We start from the raw sequence: 23,679 nt of genomic DNA on the forward strand, positions 1-23,679 counted from the left end.
GTTATTTGAGTCGTGACTGACCTCATGAAGGACTGTTATCTATAATTGATTGGTCAAGTAATAGCCATATCAATATTTGGTCCATTAGTGTTTATTGAATACTGTGGAAAAGTTCATATAGTCAATGATAGTGAAAACACATTTATTTTCAAAAAATTCATAATTCTTCTAGAATTATTTCTACTTGTAATAACATAATACTGATATGACGCTAAAATAAACAGATAAAAAAATTAATAATATAGAAACAACATTTATACCTTGAAAATGATTTAATGACTGTTGACTAATAACAGTTGAATGTTTTTGTTGATTCGAAGCTGGAACAGAATGTGACTGGGACGATTGTTGATTCAAATGATGACGTGAAATTTGTTGTGACTGCTGAGACTGTTGTTGTTGACTATCTTGTTTTTGTGATTGCATATGACCTATTGTACTGATTTTACTAGTGTTTGTAGATGATGATGATGACGATGATGTACCATGAGAAGAAATTGCAGCGTTTGCTTTAGCTTGACGTTGAAGATGCTCTTCAACTAAATGCATTGGATTTCGTTCTATCTCATGTAATAATTTTTCAATTAATGGAAGTTGAGCAAATGATAGTACATTTAAATTTGCCTCTGGATGTTCTAAAATATCTTTTAATTTAATATATTTTCGAACACAACCAGCAGCTTCTGGTCTTTTAGATGCCAATTGAATTGCATGTTTTACAGTTGATAAGTAACGATTCGCTATATCAGTTAGACCGCTGACAATTTGAGCTTGAACTTCAGAAGATTTCACTTCACCACCTTTTTTATTGCTAGTAGTAGAGGTAGTCGTAGTAGTAGTGGTAGTGTTAGAAGTAGTAGACGTTTCAGGTACTTTATTGTCTTTATCAGATATTTGTAGTACTTCACCTGTAATTTGAATTAAAGAAAAACAGTAGAAGTAAGTAATCATTGTAAGTTAGATTATTTTTTAACAGTAATCGCTTACTTGAATGATTTTCATAAGGCTACGAAACAATACACCTAAACTAAAATATACAAAAGCTGTATTCCAACATTGTGTTCACGAATGTATTTTTGTGTACAATCGAGTTGTATTCGTGTTATCATTTTAAAAGATGTACTTCTGTGATATAGACAAGTTTTACTGACGCCATTGCAGAGGGCATTATACTGCTTATTATATGGCGACAACTGGACAGTTGGGTGGAAAAAGCAAAAGTAGTCAGCAAATAAAACACATCTGTAGATTGAAGAACGCTTGTAGACTTGTTAGTCAATAATACATAACTTAGAATCCAGCACATATGTTCAAATTGCCTTACCACATTAGCAAAGAGAGATAAAATTATTTCAAGACAGATTACAGGTAAAAGTAGTAACAATGTCAGTAATGGCAGTTGGAAAGATTAGGAATGGAAAAATAAAGAAAAGGTACAGGAAGGACTTCAGGACTCAAATTCTAAAGGACAAGGACTGAATGCACCTGAGTCATTGTGAATGATCTTGAGTTATCACTTGAAGTCTCAGGCCACTGGTTACGATAATCACATGGACCGCAACTAGATGATTTGTACCTAATAGCACGGCTCAGTCTAATTCTTAATGACTTCAGGGACTGATCACATGTCTTGGTTTGGATGTTCCTACTCTCCCTCCAAAGTATTCTCATACCAGACAGCATCACCTGTCGAGGTAGGTGGTGGTTGGGTATATATGTATCATATGTCTCAACCACTCTAGTTTAGTAGCATACATTAATCCGTTACGACTCCACATTAAGTGGTTTAACAGAACTCGCTCGGAAAACAAGTCAGCGGTGACTCAGTTACCACCTGTGTTGTTTTTGAACAGTAAGATTGCTCTAATAATTGAACAAAATCCTTATTGGTTGTGTTCTCGAATAAACTGTATTGTTCCAAACTTATTTATGTATTGCATGAATTTCCGTTTTCCAATTTTTTTTTTACATGGAACGCTTCTTGGTAAACCTGTTGTATCAAAAAAAATCTCTCTATATGATGGTAATATCGGAAATAGTTAAACAGCCAATCCATTTGATTCTATGTCAACCGAACTGTTGAATAGAATTCTCATTCTTATTTGGAAAACTATTTTTAAAAATATGATTTGCTTGACTAATAATTTACAATTTATTTTATAATAATATTTGCGACAAATAACAGATATTTGTACGGTAAAATTACTTAATGAAAAGATGATAACAATAGTTAAACGGGAGTGAGATTATACTCATTGTAACTAGGGAGTACAAAAAGTAGTTTAATTATCATAATTTCTTAAAATAGCATCGGACCTCTGCCTAAAAAACGATATTAACTTTCGAAAAGGTTGTGCTTACCATTAATCTGATGAATGATTTTGGCTTACACCCCCCAAAAAAAAGAATTATCAATCACGCAAGAATCAGTGAAGTTCACGCTCGAGTAAATTAGCAGTCTAATGAAAAAGTTAACATTTAAGTAACTACCTTGTGCGAAACTTTGGACTTTTGAAATTACAGGTGTAGGATTTGATTGTATAGTTGGTCTTGGTTGATACTGTTGAGTGACTGGTACATTGGATCGTGTTTGAAGTTGACTATTAGGAATAAGACCAACTTTAGGTGAGTGAGCTAAACTTGGACGGATAATTTTTGTTTGTGTTCCCGTGGGATTTGGTATTACTGTGAGAACAGGTTTAGACACGGTTGTTGAAGAAATAGATAATGATGAATTGTCATTAGCACCGTGTAGTGAATGTTGTCCAGAATTAATATGAGATAATTCATTAGTTGTACCTGATGGATTAATAACTGTGAGGCAACCAGAACTAGACGTTCGAATAAGAACAGCGTTTGGGCTAGATGTGGCCACTGCAGAAAAAACAATAAAATCGACAGAGACATTGATAGTGTTCGCAGAAAAATAATGTGGTTATCATCAAGCTGATACTCTACTCTGGGAAGTAATAAATTATTGGGAATATCGCGGGAATGTGAGATTGTTGTAACTGAGATAATTATTGGTATCATTTCTCAGATATTTGCTATCCTTATTCGTCAATATACATATTGAAATAAAATTATAGTATGCCACTGCAGTTAAATTTAAAATCAGATGATACTGAGCATAAGATAAGCTTCGATATTGCAGTGAAGATTTAACGAACTTTGTCCAACCATAAAATATTAGGTATAATAGTCCGTGATATTATCAAGTTAACAGTCATCGGTAACAAAAATGATAAGAAATGACACGAGAATAATTTACTTTCCAGAGTAAAATAGACTATAAATGCAAGTACCTTAATTGTTCACTACAAAGTTATGCTTTCAAAGCACAGATGGCGGCGATATATTAACAATCAAGCATAATACATGGTTGATAAGTTCATAAACTTGATTTATGAAGGACTTTTAGTGATATAATTCGCGCAGGTTAAGACTGGTGAGTTAGCAGTTAGAGGGTTAGGATTTCTCATCCGTTAGATCTGCCTCTCACCTCATTCTGTGTTTTAGTGTAAATGGGCAGTATCATTAGCTCTTATTACACAGAGAATATCCTACAAAACCGAGTACATTAATTAGCACATGGGAAACGAGTTACATTATTGGTTAATTTATAACTTTAAAAATTACTTTAAATTTAATGAAACTTTCACTTTGATTGTGTATTATGGCTACCAGTAGCAAATCATAAGTATTTACACAAAGCAGCCCCAAAACAGAATGGCTAGTTCAGAAGACTGGAGGATCTAAATGTATAATCAGGACAAAATATTACAATATTTCCCACATGAACGCGATAGTGTGATTTCTGAACAACATTTTCAATATGAAAACTTTCAAATGACTGTTGATGAATGTGGGTTGTATAAAGTAACTACGATCTCAGTAACAGTGATCTGGGATATCATTTGTAACAATGAGTCTCTACAGTTTAATCTGTTTCTTGAATACAAGTGACTTCTAGTATACCTCATCACTTATGTGCTAATATGGGAAATATGTTGAGAACTATTGGTTGTCTGAGTGAAGTTGAGTCATAATATAAACTACAGGAATTGTGGTTCCGAATCGGAAATACTGGGATTATAGAGAGAAATAAGTTTTGTAGAGTTTGTAGATACATTTGAATAACGAGTGTTGATTACGCAGTAAACATAGGTATATTATTTCATAACAGAATAATTAATCAACTAAATGGATCTATTTCATTTCTCCTAAATCTTGCTGTGATGTGATAAAAATCCAAGTCCTATTTAAAAGGAGCTAGTGATTGATTTCATAAAGAAAATTAAAAATTCAAAGTTGTTTGATTATTGATCATGACTGTAAATGTGAAAGAGAAAATGTAACTAGCTAGGATAATGTGAATGATAAACTGAGCTGGGAAATGGAACATTAATTGACAGGGCTTTATGTAAAAACTTTTTTAATCCATACGAATACGTAAGCGGGTTTTTGTGTGTACTTTTTTTAAAGCATCAACAAAACGGAGATTACATTTATGATGTTTTAGAAGGGCGTTTTGTGGAGATTTTAGTAATTTCAATTGTTGAGATCATGAGTCAATTGAAATTATGATGTTTCGTTTATTTTTATCAGTGATAAAGTATCTCACCAACAAAATGAGTTCATTTTAAAGTAGACATAAGTATATTGCAGGTATTAAATCATAGGTGTTTTCAAGGAATTGTTCGAACATTTTGAAGTCACCAGGTGAGTAGGCCTGATTCCAGTCGGATAAAACTAGATCAAGATGGCAAATCAACTGATGGGGTCGGTATAAACTCTTACAAACGTCTAATCAAGCAGTCTTAGCTGGCTAGGAGAACAGTAAGTTGGCGAAAATTTTAAACCAAAACGGATAAGATTTCGAATGTTACCAATTATTGCTTTGACCAGCATAATATATGAAAGTTCCATACTGAGGTTCACAGAATAGCCATGGTCAGTAGTACAGACGCATTTGTCATTTTTCTTTATATCAAAAATATGGAACCATTAAGTGCATTTTATTCACTGTCACAGACCGTTTCTCATTTCACATCTATTTTTTCTACTGTAGTTAGGGTACATTAGTATCATCCCTTTGAATTTCATTTTGTCAATTTCTTTTCACTGTCCAGCAGGATGATACAAACTATAGCAGCTATAGTCAACATATATAGTTATATCAGATCCTAAATCATGTCTGTGTCTTTATCTAAAAAAATTGGAAATAAAGTTACAAATTTTGCATACAGTTAAAATACAGGCATTTTTTTATTACCGAATGAGTAGTTTTGTGTAAAACAACCCAATTGACAAACAGACAAATAACCATTTATTTGTGAGCCGTTTTAACTTTAATAAAAGACAAACACATTTACAGTTAGAAGTGCCCATCGTATACGTATATTGGTAGATTATCTAGAGCAGATTAAATGCATAATATTCTTTGGTTCGAGTGTATGAGCGTCATAGTTATTATTTTCGGGACAATAATAATATGATCTCAATAAAAATATAAGAAAGCTTAACAATCCCTACAAACCTATACTGATAATTATCAAGTGTACACCAGTGGCTAGTTTCGAGAGATAAGTTTCGCAGTTCCAGTGAGAAGCCGTGACCAATAGAGTTCAACCGTGGCGAGCATGAGATAGTTACCTACAAAAAAACAATGGAAGATGGTCGCCGAATATTGTGAATTGATTGAAGTTATACATTAACACTGTTGAATACCGACTCCGTGGATTAAAGGGTAATCGTTTGCGCGCGAAACCGAAAGTCCTGAGTCCGAGTCCCGCGTGTGGGATCGTGAATGTGCATTCCTGAGGAGTCCCATGCTGGGACGAACCGGTCATACAGTGCTTTCAGGTTTTTAATGATAGTCTAACACCAATCAATTCATGATCACAATGACAAACATCGTTTTTTTACCAGAAAACAAGCAGTAAAATTGGAAAAAAGATAAATAATCAACAGTTAAAAAAACTTCACCATTATATATATATATGCTTCGCGTTAACACGTTAATCTCGCATTAGCAACAGCAGTAAGAATAGTGTAAGCATCGCCAAAAAATAAACACCAACAACACTTAATAAAAAATAAATAGCACCAGTTCAAAGTAGTAAACAAATCGAAATTATGGCACTTAACACAACTTATTAATCCACTGTAAATCTGCTGTCAATCATTCATTTTGGAATCAAATGCACATACACAGACAAACAGATAGATATACACAAAAACTTGTCTAAATCAAATACAGATAGGCAACGTAGATCTTGGATTAAAAAAAACAATAATATGTGCACTGGTCGTAATGTTAGCATGATCATCATTACAATTTTATTAATAGTTGGCATTAGAATTTTTAATTTTACTTCAATAAAAAAGCTCTTTCACACAATTTTGTTATTCACAAAGAAATAAATAAAGGTCAACAGTAAACTCATTTGAATGGTAAATTTGGTTTTAAATCGGTTAACTAACTGCACTAAGAGCACCTACCACGAATACGTCGTCCAGATAGACGTTCTGTTCAATATAAAAGATAATTTGGGTAGGAAATGTGAATGATTAACGGAAATACTTCTTTTTTGTGAAATAAATAATTTTACATTGTTACTCAGAATAGCGACTGTATTCATTAAAATAAATTATATTCATTTTCATCATATGAGTTAACTTTTGATTTGTTTTAAAGAAAAAAGACTAGTAGTTTATCGGTAGGAATTCAGGTTCTGGTTTCGATTTATATCGTTTTTTTGTCTTAGAAACAAAGTGGGATTCTATTGACCAGATATTTAAAAATAATTAACATCATGAATATACAATAATAATAGTCAAATAAAAATGAATGAATAATAACTGCTGTATGAGTTTACAGAAATAAGGAAGAATAAATGAACTGATTTTGTACAACGGACAATTAAACTGTACAATGCTTATATATACATTTGAGAAATAGAACGTTTCAGTTCTTTAGTTTTATACCCAGAAGCTTCTCTTATTACATAAAAAGCACAAAAATCTATAATATTTATGATCCAGTTAAAAGCACTAAGGGATTACTTTCGAATGACTAGAGGAAATGATATGAGATTATTTCACTATCTAGTTTAAACGATGTAAAACAATGTATAGATGAAACATATAGTGGTTTCATGGTTAAGCCATGAAATTTTCAAACAACAGATAACAGGTTTAAACTCTACTCCACCCAATTTTGTTTGGGAAACCGGATAAAGTTATTGGTTCTGACAAAAGGCGTGAAGTTGAAACAAACCACATAAACCTGTGTACCTGCTAAGTCAGTTATATCAGAGAACAGTGACAAGACTGTGATGAAATAAAAGGTTCAACTACTCAGTGATAAAAAATGTTCTAAGAAATATTAAAACAATAATTCGACACTTCTCTGTGTTTACTTTAACCTGAATTCATATTTGCACTAAAAAGACTTCTGAAAATTTATTAACAGATATAGTTTATAAAGAGGTAGTCAACTTTTTACGATACAGTACAAAGGTTTTATCCACCCTTGGAGAGACCTTTGATTAGATAATCTCTTATTACTAATTTTATCGTGTAAAATGATATTTTCGTATTAAGTAAGTACAAGACATGAAAATTTTTTAAATAATAAATACCAAAAAAATAGATCCAATTCTTGTTTTTTAGAAATTCGCATAAAATATCTTATATTGAGGTGGGAATACATTATAATATACAAAGTGTGCATATGTTATGATCATAGGCCATGCACACAAATAGATCACCACTTTCACAAAACTCTTTCTCAACATTTTAATGAGGTGGCTGACTATGAATCTTGGAGATGAAAAATTCAGTAGGTTTGATGATGATGACTATACCATCACTACTAATAGTAATAATGATCGTAGTAATGATAATAATAGTCAGTTTGTGTGGTGACGACAAACTACTCTTCCAACTCTATAAATATTACAATTAATGCATTAAAATAACTATACATACAAAGAGACAAAAGAAAAAAATTCACAAGTATAAATTAGAACTGAGTAATCAATTCATACATATAAAAAGACACATACCGTAGATGCCGTCCTGTTGACAACTTGGTTTAATGGATGTAGATGATCCCATCGTTTGAGAACTGAAATAAATTGAACCATATAAGTGAAATAAAAAAGACAACCATAAAATACGAAGAGCTGGTTAGGGTTACTAAAAACAGCACCAATAGTGATTATCATAATCAATTATAGCTAAGTAGTGACCAGCATTTTTTTAAAAATTAAAGTTCACTAATTTAATCTGACAATAGAATTCATCCTTATGGCTTGATGTGATTGCTAAAAGCTGGAAATATATTGAAAACTAAGAAAAATCGAATAATTGTTTCGTCCTAAATTGGGTAAGATTTGTTGGGAGGAAATATCCACAACTCGCTATAGAAGATCGAAATTAGGAATTTTAGGACTCTCACAATAAGAAAAAATGTTATTCAGAAAAGATAACAGAAGACAATAGTACGTTAATGTGACCTCTATGGATATCAGTCATCGATACAAACCAACATCGATGACAGTAATTAAAAAAATTCAATGTTCAACCAAATCGCGATCCTATAAAGATCTCTGTTCAACTAAAAATTTAAAATTATTTGAAGTTCGTAATGTATTTTATTACAATAAGAAGCCTATTTAGAACTTTGACATTTGGAAATCTTTTCTTTATTCAATTCAAAATAAAGAATATTAATTTTGATGGTTGTCAGTATACAATCCAAATAGAATTCCAGTACCAGTCAATAAAGTGTTAGTCATAAAAGTGAATCTTATTAAAAAGTTATTTCTTTTACGAAAAGGAAACAGTCAGACAACCTTTGAATACTAAAAAGAGTTGAATAGATATTACATTTACATTTGTGAATTTCTCAGCAGAGCACAGGGTTTCAATTAGGGGCGGCCAAACCAAAACGTGGCATCAGTGCTTGAAGACATTAACTTCTAGTCTGAGCCATGTTGGTAGATGCAGACTACTTGGTTGGGGTCCGCGTGGCTTGCGTAACCAATGATTGGAGACTCTTGGTGACATGACTCAGAATCGATCACAATGGCGTCGGTGTATACACTCCCTGTCTTTCCTTAAACTAAGAGATTAAAATCACTTCATATCTTTCTTTCTACTAACTAATTCTTTCTTCCTGTACTGTATCCTTATATGCAATCTTTCTCCTATATATTACCACCTTTGACCTAACCAGTCCTATGAATCCGGTGTTCATCTTGCTGTGCTAATGCGGTATGGTAACCTGGACCGATGCACATATGTGCCTGGTCCTACGTTGTAGCTGACTGACTGACTGACTGACTGACATGGTTTCAATAGTATTTTACCTATTCCCGATTTGTGATGAGTAATATGAAATTATGAAGGAAGTCAGTACTGAATATGATGTTAGATAAAATTATTTGGAGATTATTTTTACGATACTAGCTACCGTTGCATGTACTAAAATGACTAAAACTAGATTCGTACACAAAATATGTACATTTTATGTACGAGAGATTGATTTGTAATTAAATTTAACTCATTAAGAACAAGTTTATGTACTTGACTTTGAGGCACATTTTTCCTGAGGCCAAGTTATACTATCCAGGAATACGAACTGAAGTAGATCATTAGGGGTTCTGACTTGTGATTTACAGGTTGGAAGCAAAGTGGTTTAACCACTAAACCACCTCTCCAATTTGCCGACTACCCCAAGTTTGTGTGTAACTACATGTTGTTTGGATATAATCTCAGTACTGCCACACCACTACAGCTCTTTTTCTCAGCAAGCTAACGCGCAATGTTTACTACTGAATTTCAAGGGCGAAGATTAATTCAGATCTGTTGTTATAAATAGCTCCAAAGTTATATTAGAAACTCCTAATTCTTTAAATCACCACAAGTTCCATAAAACACGAATAATGCCTAAAGAGTTGTGGTTAGTCGGAGCCATGTACCCTTCAGCATGGGAAACCAAAATCCTGCAAATCAACTGGTACCATAAACCTAACTTAATACAAACGTGCATTATTTCGTTTTACTTAGTTTACCTATCCGATTAGAGCACTGAAACTTACTTGATTATTGATTGTCGTGAAAGAGACTGATCAGCAGATGATAACGAAGTTATTTGTGAAGTATTTTGTGACTGAGGTTGTTGGAATATGAGGACCGGTTGTTGTCCAGATCCTGTGGTACATTGAATAATTTGGCCAGACTGAGTAACTGCAACACCCGAAGGTAAAAAAACCTAAAATCATAGGTAAAATTTCCGTCGAAATATGGTTGTAAAATGATCGACGGATATTATATATTTTAAAATTACAATACAGAAGGAAGCGATAACCGGCTATGTACTTATGATGGAAACTTAAGGGTAGTTGAACTGGGTAGAAAACTGGTAGTTGATGTGATAATAAACAAAACCAGTCTATACAACTAATACAACATATACATTCAGATGAATGAAAACCCATAGATACATATCACAGTCTAATAATAAAAAGAACAACATAATTTTTATTACTAATTCAAAACAATAAATCTTAACCGGTTCTAAATGAGTTATCAGGAATATTGAATGTTAATTTTAGTGTGCTTTGAAAAAGAATAAGTTATAGGACGACCAATGACATGTGTTTCATCCATAGCTTACATCAGCCCCCCCCCCAGAAAATGTAAGTAGATTTAATATAGGGGATTTGTGGAGATGGTAGTATTTTCACTGTTAAAATCAAAACAGATCTTAGCTAGATCGCCACTGAAAACCTGGAAGCACTGGACGGCTGTAAACAGATTTGTCAGATTCAGACTAGTTGATGTTTGAAAAAGGATTCATTGGTACCTCAGCGGATGTTTTGAATTTCCCATAACAGTTGTACGATTATAGGAAAAAAGAATACTGCATGAAGCAAAAATAACTGCTGAGTGAAACCGATCTGTTGAATAACACAATGATTTTGACCATAAATAATCACACCTGAATTGTAATAAAAGTAAAGCATTCCGAAGAGCAATTACGTTTCCAAAACAGGCTTAAATCAAACTTACTGTGTGAAACAAAAAATAGCTACTTTAACACCTAAACCAACATAATACGAATGGAATCAAAGCAAGTGTTAAAGCAAACAGCTTCAGATGAAATTTAAAATAATCACGTTTATGGTAATTTTCCTTCAAATATAAAAGCTGGATCATATTATGTTAAACCTGGATGAAACAAGTAGAAGATTTATCGTATGTTAAAATAATTGATCTGATTGGTAAGTATTGGTGATTAGTATGAGCCTTTTGCATGTATTAAAATGTCTAGTTGGTATACATCATAAATGAAGTGAATAATAATTGACGACAGTGATCAGGACTTTGGTTTCTACACTACTGAGCCATAATTCATACAATATGGGAATTGCGATTAAAATATAGTAATGGACTTTTACTATAAGATGGTCATTAAGTCAGTAACTATGATTATCATATTGCCCCCAAATGCCCTGGTATGGCCGAGAGTGGGGAGAGTCCGCCCTCCCTCTCGAAATGCTCTCACATGGCCATGCTTATATAGCCTCTGTCAGGGAAGTCCTACTCATTGCCTTCTCGTGGCGGGGGTGTTGTTTACAAAATTGAGAGGACGAAAAGCGAATGTCCGGCGCTTTAGCCGGATCCCAAACCAATGGTGCACATGGGCTCCAGTATCCTACGGGAACAAATGGCGTATGAACCAATTTTTGGTCACCGGCTACCATGGGACTGAATCTCCTCACGATGCTCCACTGCCTTGTGGGTTAGACCTTTAGGTCAAAGGCTCGGGGTGTAGCTCCCTGAGAAAGCCACCTGCTTCGGTCTGGGCACCCGGTCAGTATCACAGCCCACACACAAATATGATGAACTGTCGATAATTATGGAAAAAACTTTTCTTGCTTCGATTAACAATCATACGATTCACATTATTATTATTATTATTATTATTATTATTATTATTATTATTTACTACGTCGTTTATTCACTCTCTTTTATTTCCACTCTGTTTATCCTTATTCCTCGACTTATACAGCAGATCGTCTATGGTGGAAATTCGACTGTATCTAAACGTTCTTGAGTCACTGTCCGGTTGAAAATTGTATGTTACCACCGAATACGAGGACTGAAGCAGTTTTTCTGAAACCACGTGCACCATTCAAACTGGCTGCCTTCAACGTTCGCAAACTTATGCAGGTCAGACAACAGATAGGGCTGGTTATGTCTTTGGAAAGCCTTAATATCGATGTCCGCTGTCTATCCGAGACCCGTATTCAAGACTGGTGAAGTACTACAAATTCGCTCTTCATCTGTCGCTTCGAAAAGCTTGTTTTACGTGCGCTTATCCGGGGACCCTGTGGCATCTTCGTCTGGTCTTGCTGGCATTGGTGTCGCACTAAGCGCTGGAGCTGAAGCAGCACTAATCGATTGGATTTTCATTAACAGTCGGTTATGTGCTGTTAGATTAGAAATTTCCATCAAAGTGAGAAGAAATCGCCATGAGGAACGATGTGTTTTCGTCATCTTCGGCTATGCCTTGATAGATTGCAGCCCGGATGCAATCAAGGATGAGTTTTACCACCAGTTAACTGTTCTTCTCCAGAAAGTGCATTCTACAGACATTGTAGTACTAGCCGGAGACTTGAATGCTCAGGTCGGGCGTCTAGGCACAGAAGAGAATCATTTAGCTGGCCGATAGGGACTTGTTGGTCGCAGGACAGATAACGGCGACCGTCTACTGCAACTGTGTGCAGACCATAACCTGTTTCTGGATAGCACTAACTACAGGCACAGTCATCGCCAGCGGGCTACCTGGCGTCCTCCCCCTTCATCTTACTCCTGGACTCAGATTGACCACATCGCGATCAGCTACCGCTGGCGTGGTTGTGTACAAGACTGCCGCTCCTTTTGGAGCACCTATCTGGACTCTGATCTTGCCCTGCTCTGTGCCAATCTTACCTTACTTTTCAGTGGCCAACGAAGTGACCGCCACTAAAGAATTGATACCAGCAAGTTGGTCGCAACTTCTGTTGCTAGTAAGTATCGAACCGAGCTAGCTTCTAGGCTAGCTACCATTCCACAGAAAAGTATAGATGCAATCGGTGTCACCATCTCGAAACACCGACTTCGGTGGCTTGGACATGTCCTACGAATGTTGTCCCAGAGAATTCCACGTCATGCATTATTTGCCGATGCTGGGACTGGTTGGAAAAAACGGAGAGGTGGTCAGTTTATGACATGGTGTCGTATTATGAAAGAAGTCTGCAAAGGACTGGCTTCTGTCGGTCCTTCACGACTCCCTGGCTGGAATCTTAGAGATGGTGCAACACAGTGGCTAGGGATACTATCAGATATGGCTCAGAATAGAAGCTAGTGGCGATCCTACTGTAACCTTCTTTTACTTTATTCATAGAAAATGGTTGTTTCTTCTTTAACCGAAAGAATTCTTTTGGTTATGCCTTTCCGTTTCCCCCATTATTATTATTATTATTATTATTATTATTATTATTATTATTATTACACTACCTTGCACTAATTTGTGGTCGTTATTGTTTTTCTTTTACGCTCCTTACCCTCTTTTTTCTCTTCCCATTCTCATTGTTTTGTGTGGTGCATATATATTTGGTGCCCCCTTGTACCAATATTTATGTGTTCAAATAAATAAATAATAAACTATGATTAAGTGGGGAAAAATCAACAATATACAGGGTGTCACAAAACATAATTGGGATTTCAGTGAAATACAATGATACTTCAAAATGTTCATATAAAGTTAATGTAACAGACTAGTAACATGTCAGACGTTAAAACCTTTACAATATATGCCGCGTAAATTGACAAAAGAAGAAAGATATTAAGATGGATAATGAAGTAAGAAAGGATATAAGGATAACATAGTTTACGAGAGGATTTTCAAAAGAACGGAGAATATGTTATTAGCACAGATCAAACTGTCAAGTAGTTCAATTCTTAGCCAACAGGTCCTAAGATACCCTGTCCTAAATTTCATAAATCAGACAGCTCAATAAGCGCGAAGCAACTAAAATGTATCCCAACCAGGTGTAAACTACCTGGTTGGGGACCGAGAGATGATAGCAACCGATGGTTATAGACACTGAATGACATGGCTCAAAATCGTTTGCAATGGCGCAGGTGCATCCACTCTTTGTCTTCTCACAAATTCTAATCTCCTGAGTCTTCCTTGTCTCTTTTTTTCTCTTTCCAAATTTATTTCACTGGATTATACTCTTTAAATAACATATTCAAACCCTAATGTTTCCGATTAATGCTTATACTCTTACTAACTCTACCACTATGGGATTTGAATCGACATCTGCATCTCTGTACTAATATGGTATGGTAACTCAATCTGATGTACGTACGTACGAAGTTCTACGTTGCTACTGACTGACTATGTATATGACATCGACATAAATGTTGGTCAGTTCATAAATTTTATAAATAAGCAAAACACAAAGGTAGATATACAAACAAGGAATTATAACCAATAGTTATAATATAGGGTTGAGTTAACAACTGCTATTTGTCAGGTATGTAGGTAACTAATCTGTATATACTAAAAACAAACTGAAAGCTATAAAACCCCTTTACAAAATATTTCAATAACTTAAGTTCAAGATAGATAATGATTACATAACGATGTTATGAACAAATATTATCAAAATTAATCATTAAGATAAGATAATTAGATTTTTATTAGGACTTACACGATTAGGTATTGTCGAAACAGGAATACAATGTGTTGACGATGCTCCAAGAATTGTACCATCTTGTTGAATAATACCCTTTTGAGAATATGATTGATATTGTGGTTGAATAGGATGTGAACTAATAGTATACCTTGGACGATTATGATTTATTTGTATATTATTAATATTATTAGACATATTTTGTGACATAACTTGAAGGATTTGAGGATGTGATTGAATTGTAGTAGGTCCAGATCGTGGTAAAGAGATTATCTGAGTATTCATTAGTTGTTGTGGTTGCTGTCCACTCAATTGAAAGTTACTTCCAACGGACTGCATTTGAATATTAGGATCGTTTGGAGGTACATGAACATTAGCTGGCGTACCCGAACTGGTAGAACCTAAATAAAAAATAAAAAGAATAATTGTTTCATAAAAATAGTTGATTCGATCCATTTAATCAAGTTACAGCTCTTAGTAAATATATTGAGTTATTCAAACTAAATACAATAATCATGATGTCTAGTCAATTCGCTTAATAGCCATACTCAAAACATCAAATGAGAGTTAAATGATGTAATTGTACGTAAATATCACTATATAGGATAACGGTTATTATCTGTTGATTAGTTAACTACCAATTCATTGTTTACATGATTTACTAATTAATTAAAGACCACACGTCTAAAATATTTTCCACGAAAACATTACTTTTCAACATACCAACCATAAATTCAACAGGGATATTGTTACTAGCCACTCAACCAATGTCGGATGTATTTTATGGAAAAAAATGTATAATTATTGAGTGAAGTATACCACCAAACAGCATATTCAAACTCAGGTTAGAGAAACCGAAACATGAGATGTCTGATTAGCTCTCTTGCGGTTGATTGTACCGAAAGTATGCTTGGATTCATTGTCAATAACCAAACCATTCAATGATATATTTCAGCACCTAAAAATACTCTTTATTTAGAAATCATGGATGGACCATATTCAAAACGAATTCTGTTGACACCACAACAAAATGGATTAAGGACTGTCAAGTTGTATGAAATTTAAACTGTACAGTATGCAAATATTTTGTTCGGATGGTTATAAGTGAGTTGTCTAATTAATTTGACTTTTCGAGTATGCCATCGATAAACTACACGTCTAACAAGTAAAACGATTGCCGTGTATTTACTATCACTTTGAGACGTTTGGCTAAACCTGCAGGTAAATGTGGGTGATTTCAACATTCCAGTAGTATTAATCAGTAGCAAGTACTTCAAATGACTTCAGGAAAGAAAACAATAAAAACCGATAACATCTTATTTACCTTAGAAAGGGATCTTTTGAAGACTATGAAAACAAATGCCGAATAAGAGCACATTAGAAAATGTTACCATGCACATTTTGTCCCCTAAGAACTGATAATAAAGACAAACTAAGAGATACAGTAAAGTAAATATCCCTAAAAAGATCAGATGATTGAATGAACTTAGTCGTAAGTTACTTGAACAAACTCTCACCAAGTGGGAGCCACAATCTCTGCTACAGAGACTAAGTCGGTAATTATAAGCAGAGATGGATGGTGGCTAGCAGTGGAATAAAAGGTGCGCGATTCATCCTATTTGGGACTAGTCAGCCGGATGTGCCTGCATCCCAGAGTTGATGTTCACCTCATGACTCGAACCCAGTACCGTTCGTTTCAAACCCCATCGCGTTATCCACTTTTAGCCAGAATCCATCTTTGGTCACAATGCTTGTGACTTAAGACAATATCGAGGCAATCCGCACATGCACATATGCTACTAAGAGACTGATCGATTATAGTCATAAATATCAATGAGATTAAAAAACCAATACAAATATGAATTAAGTCCGTAATTTATTAAATGTGAACAATAATTATGATAATTATAATGTGAATAGATTAACCCAGTAAAACTTTTGAGGCCAGTTAAATGTTCGAATACAAATAAAATGAGAACGGGACAGAGAAATATGGTACAGTCTAATGAACCATTCATGACTCTGTAGTGTCTACTTTGGCTCATGCCCTTGGAATAAATAGATACACTCGTTTTTCCGTCTTAATTTCTAGCAGTTTGTAATTCTCTCCTAAATTACTTTGAAATGCTGGTGTGGAATGTGATGACTTTGCATATGTGAATAGAAAAAACATTCACAAATGTGTTTAATGATGAAATAGGTTTGCTTATAACTTTTGAAGTCACATAATCACATTATGCAATAGTACTCTGCATTGCATAAACGAAACAACTTACTTGAGTTGATAACTTTAGATAAGAGGTTCAGGTAAGTTTTCTAAATCAAACAAATAAATTAAATATTAGATTAAGAATTATGGTTACTTTAACACCACGTGATTTCTCCAACATGAGATTTTCAATTTCTTCCGGAGATTTTGGGAGTTTACGAGTCGATGTTACTTCGCGGCTAAAAAGAACCCAATCAAATCAATTCAATATCCTATAAAACACAATTTATAGTAATGACAACAGATACATATTGAGATTGCAACAGATGCAAAGAAGGTGGTTTCCCAGTCGATTTTTCATCATATAGACTTATGAGAACTTTAGGTTGCGTATAAAAACAATGAAAATGTTGGGATTCAATTTTTTCTGCAGCTATTCACTGTTGAACACATGTATTTCCAAAGGATAAATCACAAAACAGATCTATTTACTAAAATCTGTCGAGTCTTTATACCATTAATCTGAAAAGTGCTACTTCTATGTATATGTAACAATACCTACCTCAGTCAGTCAGCTACAACGTAGGACCAGGCGCATATATGCATCGGTCCAAGTTGCCATACCTACCTAATCAGTTAGAAGTCCTAAACCACGCAGACGGTATGATTGAAACTACTGGATACCTCTTAGACGGATAAAAGCCGACCTGATGACCGAGCATAAAATACACAATTCACCAAAATAGCTCCACTTTTAGATTCCAACCTATTCTACTTGAGGGACTTTTCGTAGTGTAGCTTATCACAAAAAAGGTGAAAGCCAAATAATCAAGAACTTTCGAGCTAAGATCGTGAACATATTTACGTTAATTATATATATCGTGCTATTTATGAGTACATCTATTAAGGGAAAATAGAAACTAAACAAAATATTCACATCATACAGCCACAGAAAATTTTATTTATTTATTTAAATATAAATAAATAAATAAAATATCATGTAAACTGAATGTATCGAATATGAAAAAGATCAAAGGAGATACTCACAGTTGATCTAAAACCTTCTGTCTTAGTTGTGGTGTGATTACATCTACCGACATTGTAATGAATTAAAAGAATTCCGGTCAGTATTGTTGTTTACAGGCTGCGTATACGTAATATACTTCGCAAAGTGGAGAGTTGATGATCAAGGCAAAATTATCAGTTATTGGACACCAAAATCAAACTAAAGTTCCAATACCATTTAGTTTAATAAATTGAGCGCTGGAGATATGTTTGAAATATATATATTCTTTTGTTTAGGACTATAAACATCCTGTAAGACAAATAAAAAGGCACAAATGACGAATGCTACCTGATTTGTGGTCAAGGTAGATCGATTATACAAAAAAGTATTTATAGCATCTTTTATCGGTCATATAGTTCAGAAGATTAATGTTGTTTCCTTCAAACAAAACTTGAAATATCAGGATAACTAAAAGATTTAACATAAGTAAGGACATATAAGGGTAATTTAATATTAATGATCATAAGAAAAATAAATCAAATGAGTATACAGTAGATGTCATATTCTTCTCAGTCAGTCAGTCAGTAACAACGTAGAACTTCGTACGTACGTACATCAGATTGAGTTACCATACCATATTAGTACAGAGATGCAGATGTCGATTCAAATCCCATAGTGGTAGAGTTAGTAAGAGTATAAGCATTAATCGGAAACATTAGGGTTTGAATATGTTATTTAAAGAGTATAATCCAGTGAAATAAATTTGGAAAGAGAAAAAAAGAGACAAGGAAGACTCAGGAGATTAGAATTTGTGAGAAGACAAAGAGTGGATGCACCTGCGCCATTGCAAACGATTTTGAGCCATGTCATTCAGTGTCTATAACCATCGGTTGCTATCATCTCTCGGTCCCCAACCAGGTAGTCTACACCTACCAACATGGCTCAGTCCACTTGTCAGTGACTTCATGGACTTGTGCCATGTTTTGGTCATATTTTTCTAAGTGTCATTATATATATATATATATTGAGGATCCTACTAGCTATCCAACAGCTTGGAATTAAGAACATCCGATAGTACCTCTATCTACCAAGCAGAACACTTACAAATAAGTCACGTGACAAAAATTCAGAGACACTACAAATTTCCCCACAGTTACATAAGTATTGATTATCTTGTCTTCTGTAGGCAACTCTGACGTTTTACTAACTGTCAAATAGATCCTACAATTCTAAATAGTGAACAGTGAAGTGTGTTTTGAAGTGATGTAACACATGAAACGACGATTGCTATGTGTCTTAATGACACTGTGATTCCAATTTTATTTAAGTGGTGTTTTCCTGCATGTAATCAATCCTTATTTAGATGTCCAATATCAAACATGGAAAGCCGGTCACTCATGAACATATGGTCAGTGAGTAATGATTAACAAATGTGAGTTAGTCCAGGCTGCTATACCGCATTGAGATTAAGAGATTAAATGGATAGCAAAGGAATCGGAATAATATCAGTAGTAGTGACGGTAAGAAAAATTAGGCATTGAGAATACGGTTCGAGATGGAATGAATGGATACTGGGACTTAAAATCTACGGGAAGGTTAAAAGTAGATTTATCTGCATCACTGTGATTAAACCTAAGACGTGTTACTAGAAGTCGACAACCAATGACCACGATTATCGTGAAGATTCCAACCAAGTGGCTTAGCACCAAATGAGACCAACAATAAATGACTTCATGGACTAGTATTTGTTTGTCTGCCACCTTTATTTATTTATTTAACACATAAAATTACGGTACAACTAGGTACCAAGAAGAGTATGTGTCACACAAGTAAAGAAGAGAAACTAAGAGGAAAAATGGGGGGGGAGTAATTTTTTAGGGAGAATAAGTTAACAAGATTAGTATGTATTAGCAGATACAATACAGTTTTGTTAAAAAGCTATAACCAAGGAAACTTCTTGCAGTTAAGCGAGTTCCCTTCGCTTTTATAGAGAATGTAACAAAAAATTACAATAGGGTTGCCACTGTTTTCTATTTAGAACTGTGTGATAACGTCTTAAATCATTATGTTTCACTAGCTCTAGGACCCTAACCAATGAATCCTGAAGGACCTACAAATGTCCGTCCAACACAGCTTTCCCTCATACTACGATCCAAGCCCATAAACCGGTCATTTCCCCGCTTTCTCCACCCAGCCGCTGGAATGTCATTCGTAGAACATGTCCAGGTCACCGAGGCCACTGTTTCAAGATAACAACACTAACAAGATGATTTTCAATATGACCGGGAAATCACTGGAGAACGTCAACATGGTGTTGGCACTAAGTAGTAACACCCCTTCACATACAGTCAGGTACAACGTAGGACCAGGCACATATGTGCATCGGTCCAGGTTACCATACCGCATTAGCACAGCAAGATGAACACCGGATTCATAGGACTGGTTAGGTCAAAGGTGGTAATATATAGGAGAAAGATTGCATATAAGGATACAGTACAGGAAGAAAGAATTAGTTAGTAGAAAGAAAGATATGAAGTGATTTTAATCTCTTAGTTTAAGGAAAGACAGGGAGTGTATACACCGACGCCATTGTGATCGATTCTGAGTCATGTCACCAAGAGTCTCCAATCATTGGTTACGCAAGCCACGCGGACCCCAACCAAGTAGTCTGCATCTACCAACATGGCTCAGACTAGAAGTTAGTGACTTCAAGCACTGATGCCACGTTTTGGTTTGGCCGCCCCTAACTTTCTTCCAACCATCCCGAACACCGGTTAGCATTGCACATCGTGGTAATCGGTGTTCGGGCATACGTAACACGTGGCCCAACCATCTCAGTCGATGAAGATTTACAACCTCATCAACTGATTTACCATCATTCCTTAATACCCTGCGTCTAACCTCACTATCACTTACCCGGTGATCCCAGCAGACGCCAGCAATATTTCTAAGGCATCTGTGGTCAAATACTAGTAGCTTACGAGTATCTTCTACTCCTAATGGCCATGTTTCGCTGCCGTAAAGTAAAACAGAACGGACTGCCGCGCAGTATACTCGTCCTTTTATTGATAGACGGATATCTCGCCTTCGCCACAGGTGACGTAAGTTGGCAAAAACCAAGCGAGCTTTTCGAATCCGTGCTGAGATTTCGTCAGACACCGACCCATTAGGGCTGATCAGACTTCCAAGATAAGTGAAGTTGTCAACGCGTTCGACTACTTCACTCTCCATCCTTAGTTCAGGTGTTAACGCAGACCAGTCCTGAAGCAACAACTTGCATTTCGAGGGAGAGAAACGCATTCCAAACATTCTGGCATTGTTGCTCAGTGCTACCAGAAGACTCTGCATTTTGTCAGCGTCTTCACCAAACAGGACTATGTCATCTGCGTATTCTAAGTCGATAAGTGGACCTCCTGGATGGAGATCAATACCCGAGAACTCAGTCGACGAGAAAGTTATTTCCATCAGTAGATCTATGATGAAGTTAAACAAAAATGGAGAAAGTGGACAGCCTTGACGGACATCACTTGAAGTTGCAAAAGCAGATGACAGTTCGCCGTAAGCTCTGACTCGACTGGTAGTGTTCGAGTAAAGAGCCTTCACAAGGTTTATGTACTTCTAAGGTACGCCTTTCAATGACAGACACTGCCACAGAATCTCGCGGTCTACCGAGTCAAATGCTGCTTTCAAGTCAAGAAAGACCACCATTGTCGGGCGCCGAGAAGTATGCCTGTGTTCTAGAACCTCATGCTTAGTGCTATGCCTACACCTGCCAGTCCACGAGAACTGGCCATCGGGTCACCAGATACACGGAGGGTGTATCTCGTTGGCTTTCCGTTTTGCCGAGGTGAGGTCAATTGGATGACCACACTGGAATCCTGTATGCGTGTTTCGGAGACACAGCATACATCAATGGTAAGTGACTAGGGTTTTAGCTAAGGAAGCCTGCTGACCGACTTGACATAGGGTTCATAAGTTGAAGGCTCCAATGTGTAGTTTGGAGCGAGGTTTCAGTAGACCTGGGACAGTGTTTCGCGCACTAGAATCGTTGGCTATGGTGACACTTGAGGAGGAAGCCGAAAGAGGAAATTTCGAGTTGAAAGCCGATGTAGGAGGAATAATAGGAATTGAAGAGGGAGGTTGATTATGAATACAGTGGTCTTGAGTGCCGTTAGAGGTATGGGGGCGATTATAACTTCCCGGTTGCCCACAACGTGGAAGGGTTGTTCTGGAGGTGCCTGAAAAGGAAATTGGATTAGAGGTGGTCTTAGTGACCTGAGAGCGTGACCGCAGTGCCCAAGGGACAACTGATTGAGGTCAGTCACACACGACCTTTTTATGGGTAATTTTTGTGTTAGCTCCGTACTTGTTGAGACCTTACCGCCAGAGACGGATATCCATGGGATAAGGCGAGGTGTGCATTTTTAGGGTCGACCTTTTCTAACCCCACTCCTCCTTGTGGGAAGGCAGCATCGCTGTCATGCTGGTTGTCTGAAGGAAACACCTTATTACTGTCACACCTCTGTACAGTCAGCAGTAGGACTTCGCCTTCGGACCTTGGGTTTGTTGCTTTTAGTCTTACCGCTCCTCAACCGACCTGTCTGACATGGTAGGACCTTGGGGAACGGTTGTTCCAGCCAGTATAGCTCGGTTGCTTCATCACGATAGACAAGCCCGACCACCACGTCAAGGTAGCAACAACGGTCGGGCCACTTCCTTATGGATCCAGACTTTTAGGTTAAAGGCCTGGGGTGTGGTCATCCGGTCAGTATCATATTACAGTTGATTGATCACTGGGTGGTGATCAATGTCATGCGTGTCAAGTCCCTATTTAGTGCAGATCGGATGCTATCGACCATGTTGCAATGTGGCCACCAGTCTAGGTGACTCGACACTGCGTGCACTATATATTGAGATTAGATAGTGGTTGGAGGTAGTAGACAGGAAACCCTGGACCCGGGTTTCGTGCTACTTGGCACTCGTCAGCAAGATGTACCTGTAATCTTAAGGGGACTGGTGCTCCCCGGCGGATTCGATCCCGTGTCACCCAGCTTCACAGTCAGAGACGTTACCACTGAGCTATCCGGGCCGCGGCTGACCTCCTGTAGGACTGAGATGTAATCAGTCAGTAATCATAGTCAGTATCATAGCCTACACACAAATCAAGTGTGTAGCGCATCTGTACTCGGCCCCCCCTTTATCTTACCAATATTTATGTATTGAAATAAAATAAATAAATAAACAACCCTTCACATACAACGATGATCGAATGCAGAGTCGCCGAACATCCTCAACTCGAAGGCTAGGTTTCACAAGCGAAGACAAAAACTCTCAACGATACATTGTAAACCTGACCTTTCACAGCCAGGTCATCACGACAGCATTGAAGATGCCCCAGATTGGTATGAGTCGCTCTGGCTTTCACCAGTCACCCACTGCTGGTACTCATACAACTAAAACTTTCTGATTTCCGATTACAAAGAGTGAATGCAAACAGAGATTTCTGTCAATCTTGAAGAAGCGTTTCGTATTTAAAATGTGCAAAGTACACGACATATAGACATTGACTGATAACTGATTAAGTGCGATTTACACAATAAATGTATCTTCGCAGAGTAATACAATATCACCAGTAAACTCAAGATCAAAAAGCTTTTCTGAAAGTAACAGATCTACATTAACACCACTCACTTATACTAGTA

The 23,679-nt window shown here is 36.2% G+C and overlaps 1 protein-coding gene across 1 annotated transcript in view; it reads right to left on the reverse strand.

Moving 5' to 3' along the window:
* MS3_00001407 (uncharacterized protein) overlaps positions 1-23,679 on the reverse strand; it is a gene marked incomplete at its 3' end in the record, with an annotated part of 44,618 nt that overhangs the window by 15,209 nt on the left and 5,730 nt on the right. The window contains exons 2-10 of the mRNA XM_035730734.2: positions 18,019-18,286; positions 17,126-17,210; positions 17,039-17,078; positions 14,781-15,163; positions 10,113-10,285; positions 8,073-8,134; positions 6,505-6,531; positions 2,491-2,874; positions 261-908 (exon numbers count right to left, since the gene is read on the reverse strand). Coding sequence (XP_035586279.1) covers positions 261-908; positions 2,491-2,874; positions 6,505-6,531; positions 8,073-8,134; positions 10,113-10,285; positions 14,781-15,163; positions 17,039-17,078; positions 17,126-17,210; positions 18,019-18,071 — 1,855 coding nt within the window. The 5' untranslated portion in view covers positions 18,072-18,286. The remainder of the gene's footprint in view (positions 1-260; positions 909-2,490; positions 2,875-6,504; positions 6,532-8,072; positions 8,135-10,112; positions 10,286-14,780; positions 15,164-17,038; positions 17,079-17,125; positions 17,211-18,018; positions 18,287-23,679) is intronic.

Source organism: Schistosoma haematobium, chromosome 1, assembly GCF_000699445.3.
Source record: "Schistosoma haematobium chromosome 1, whole genome shotgun sequence".
Lineage (NCBI taxonomy): Eukaryota > Metazoa > Platyhelminthes > Trematoda > Strigeidida > Schistosomatidae > Schistosoma > Schistosoma haematobium.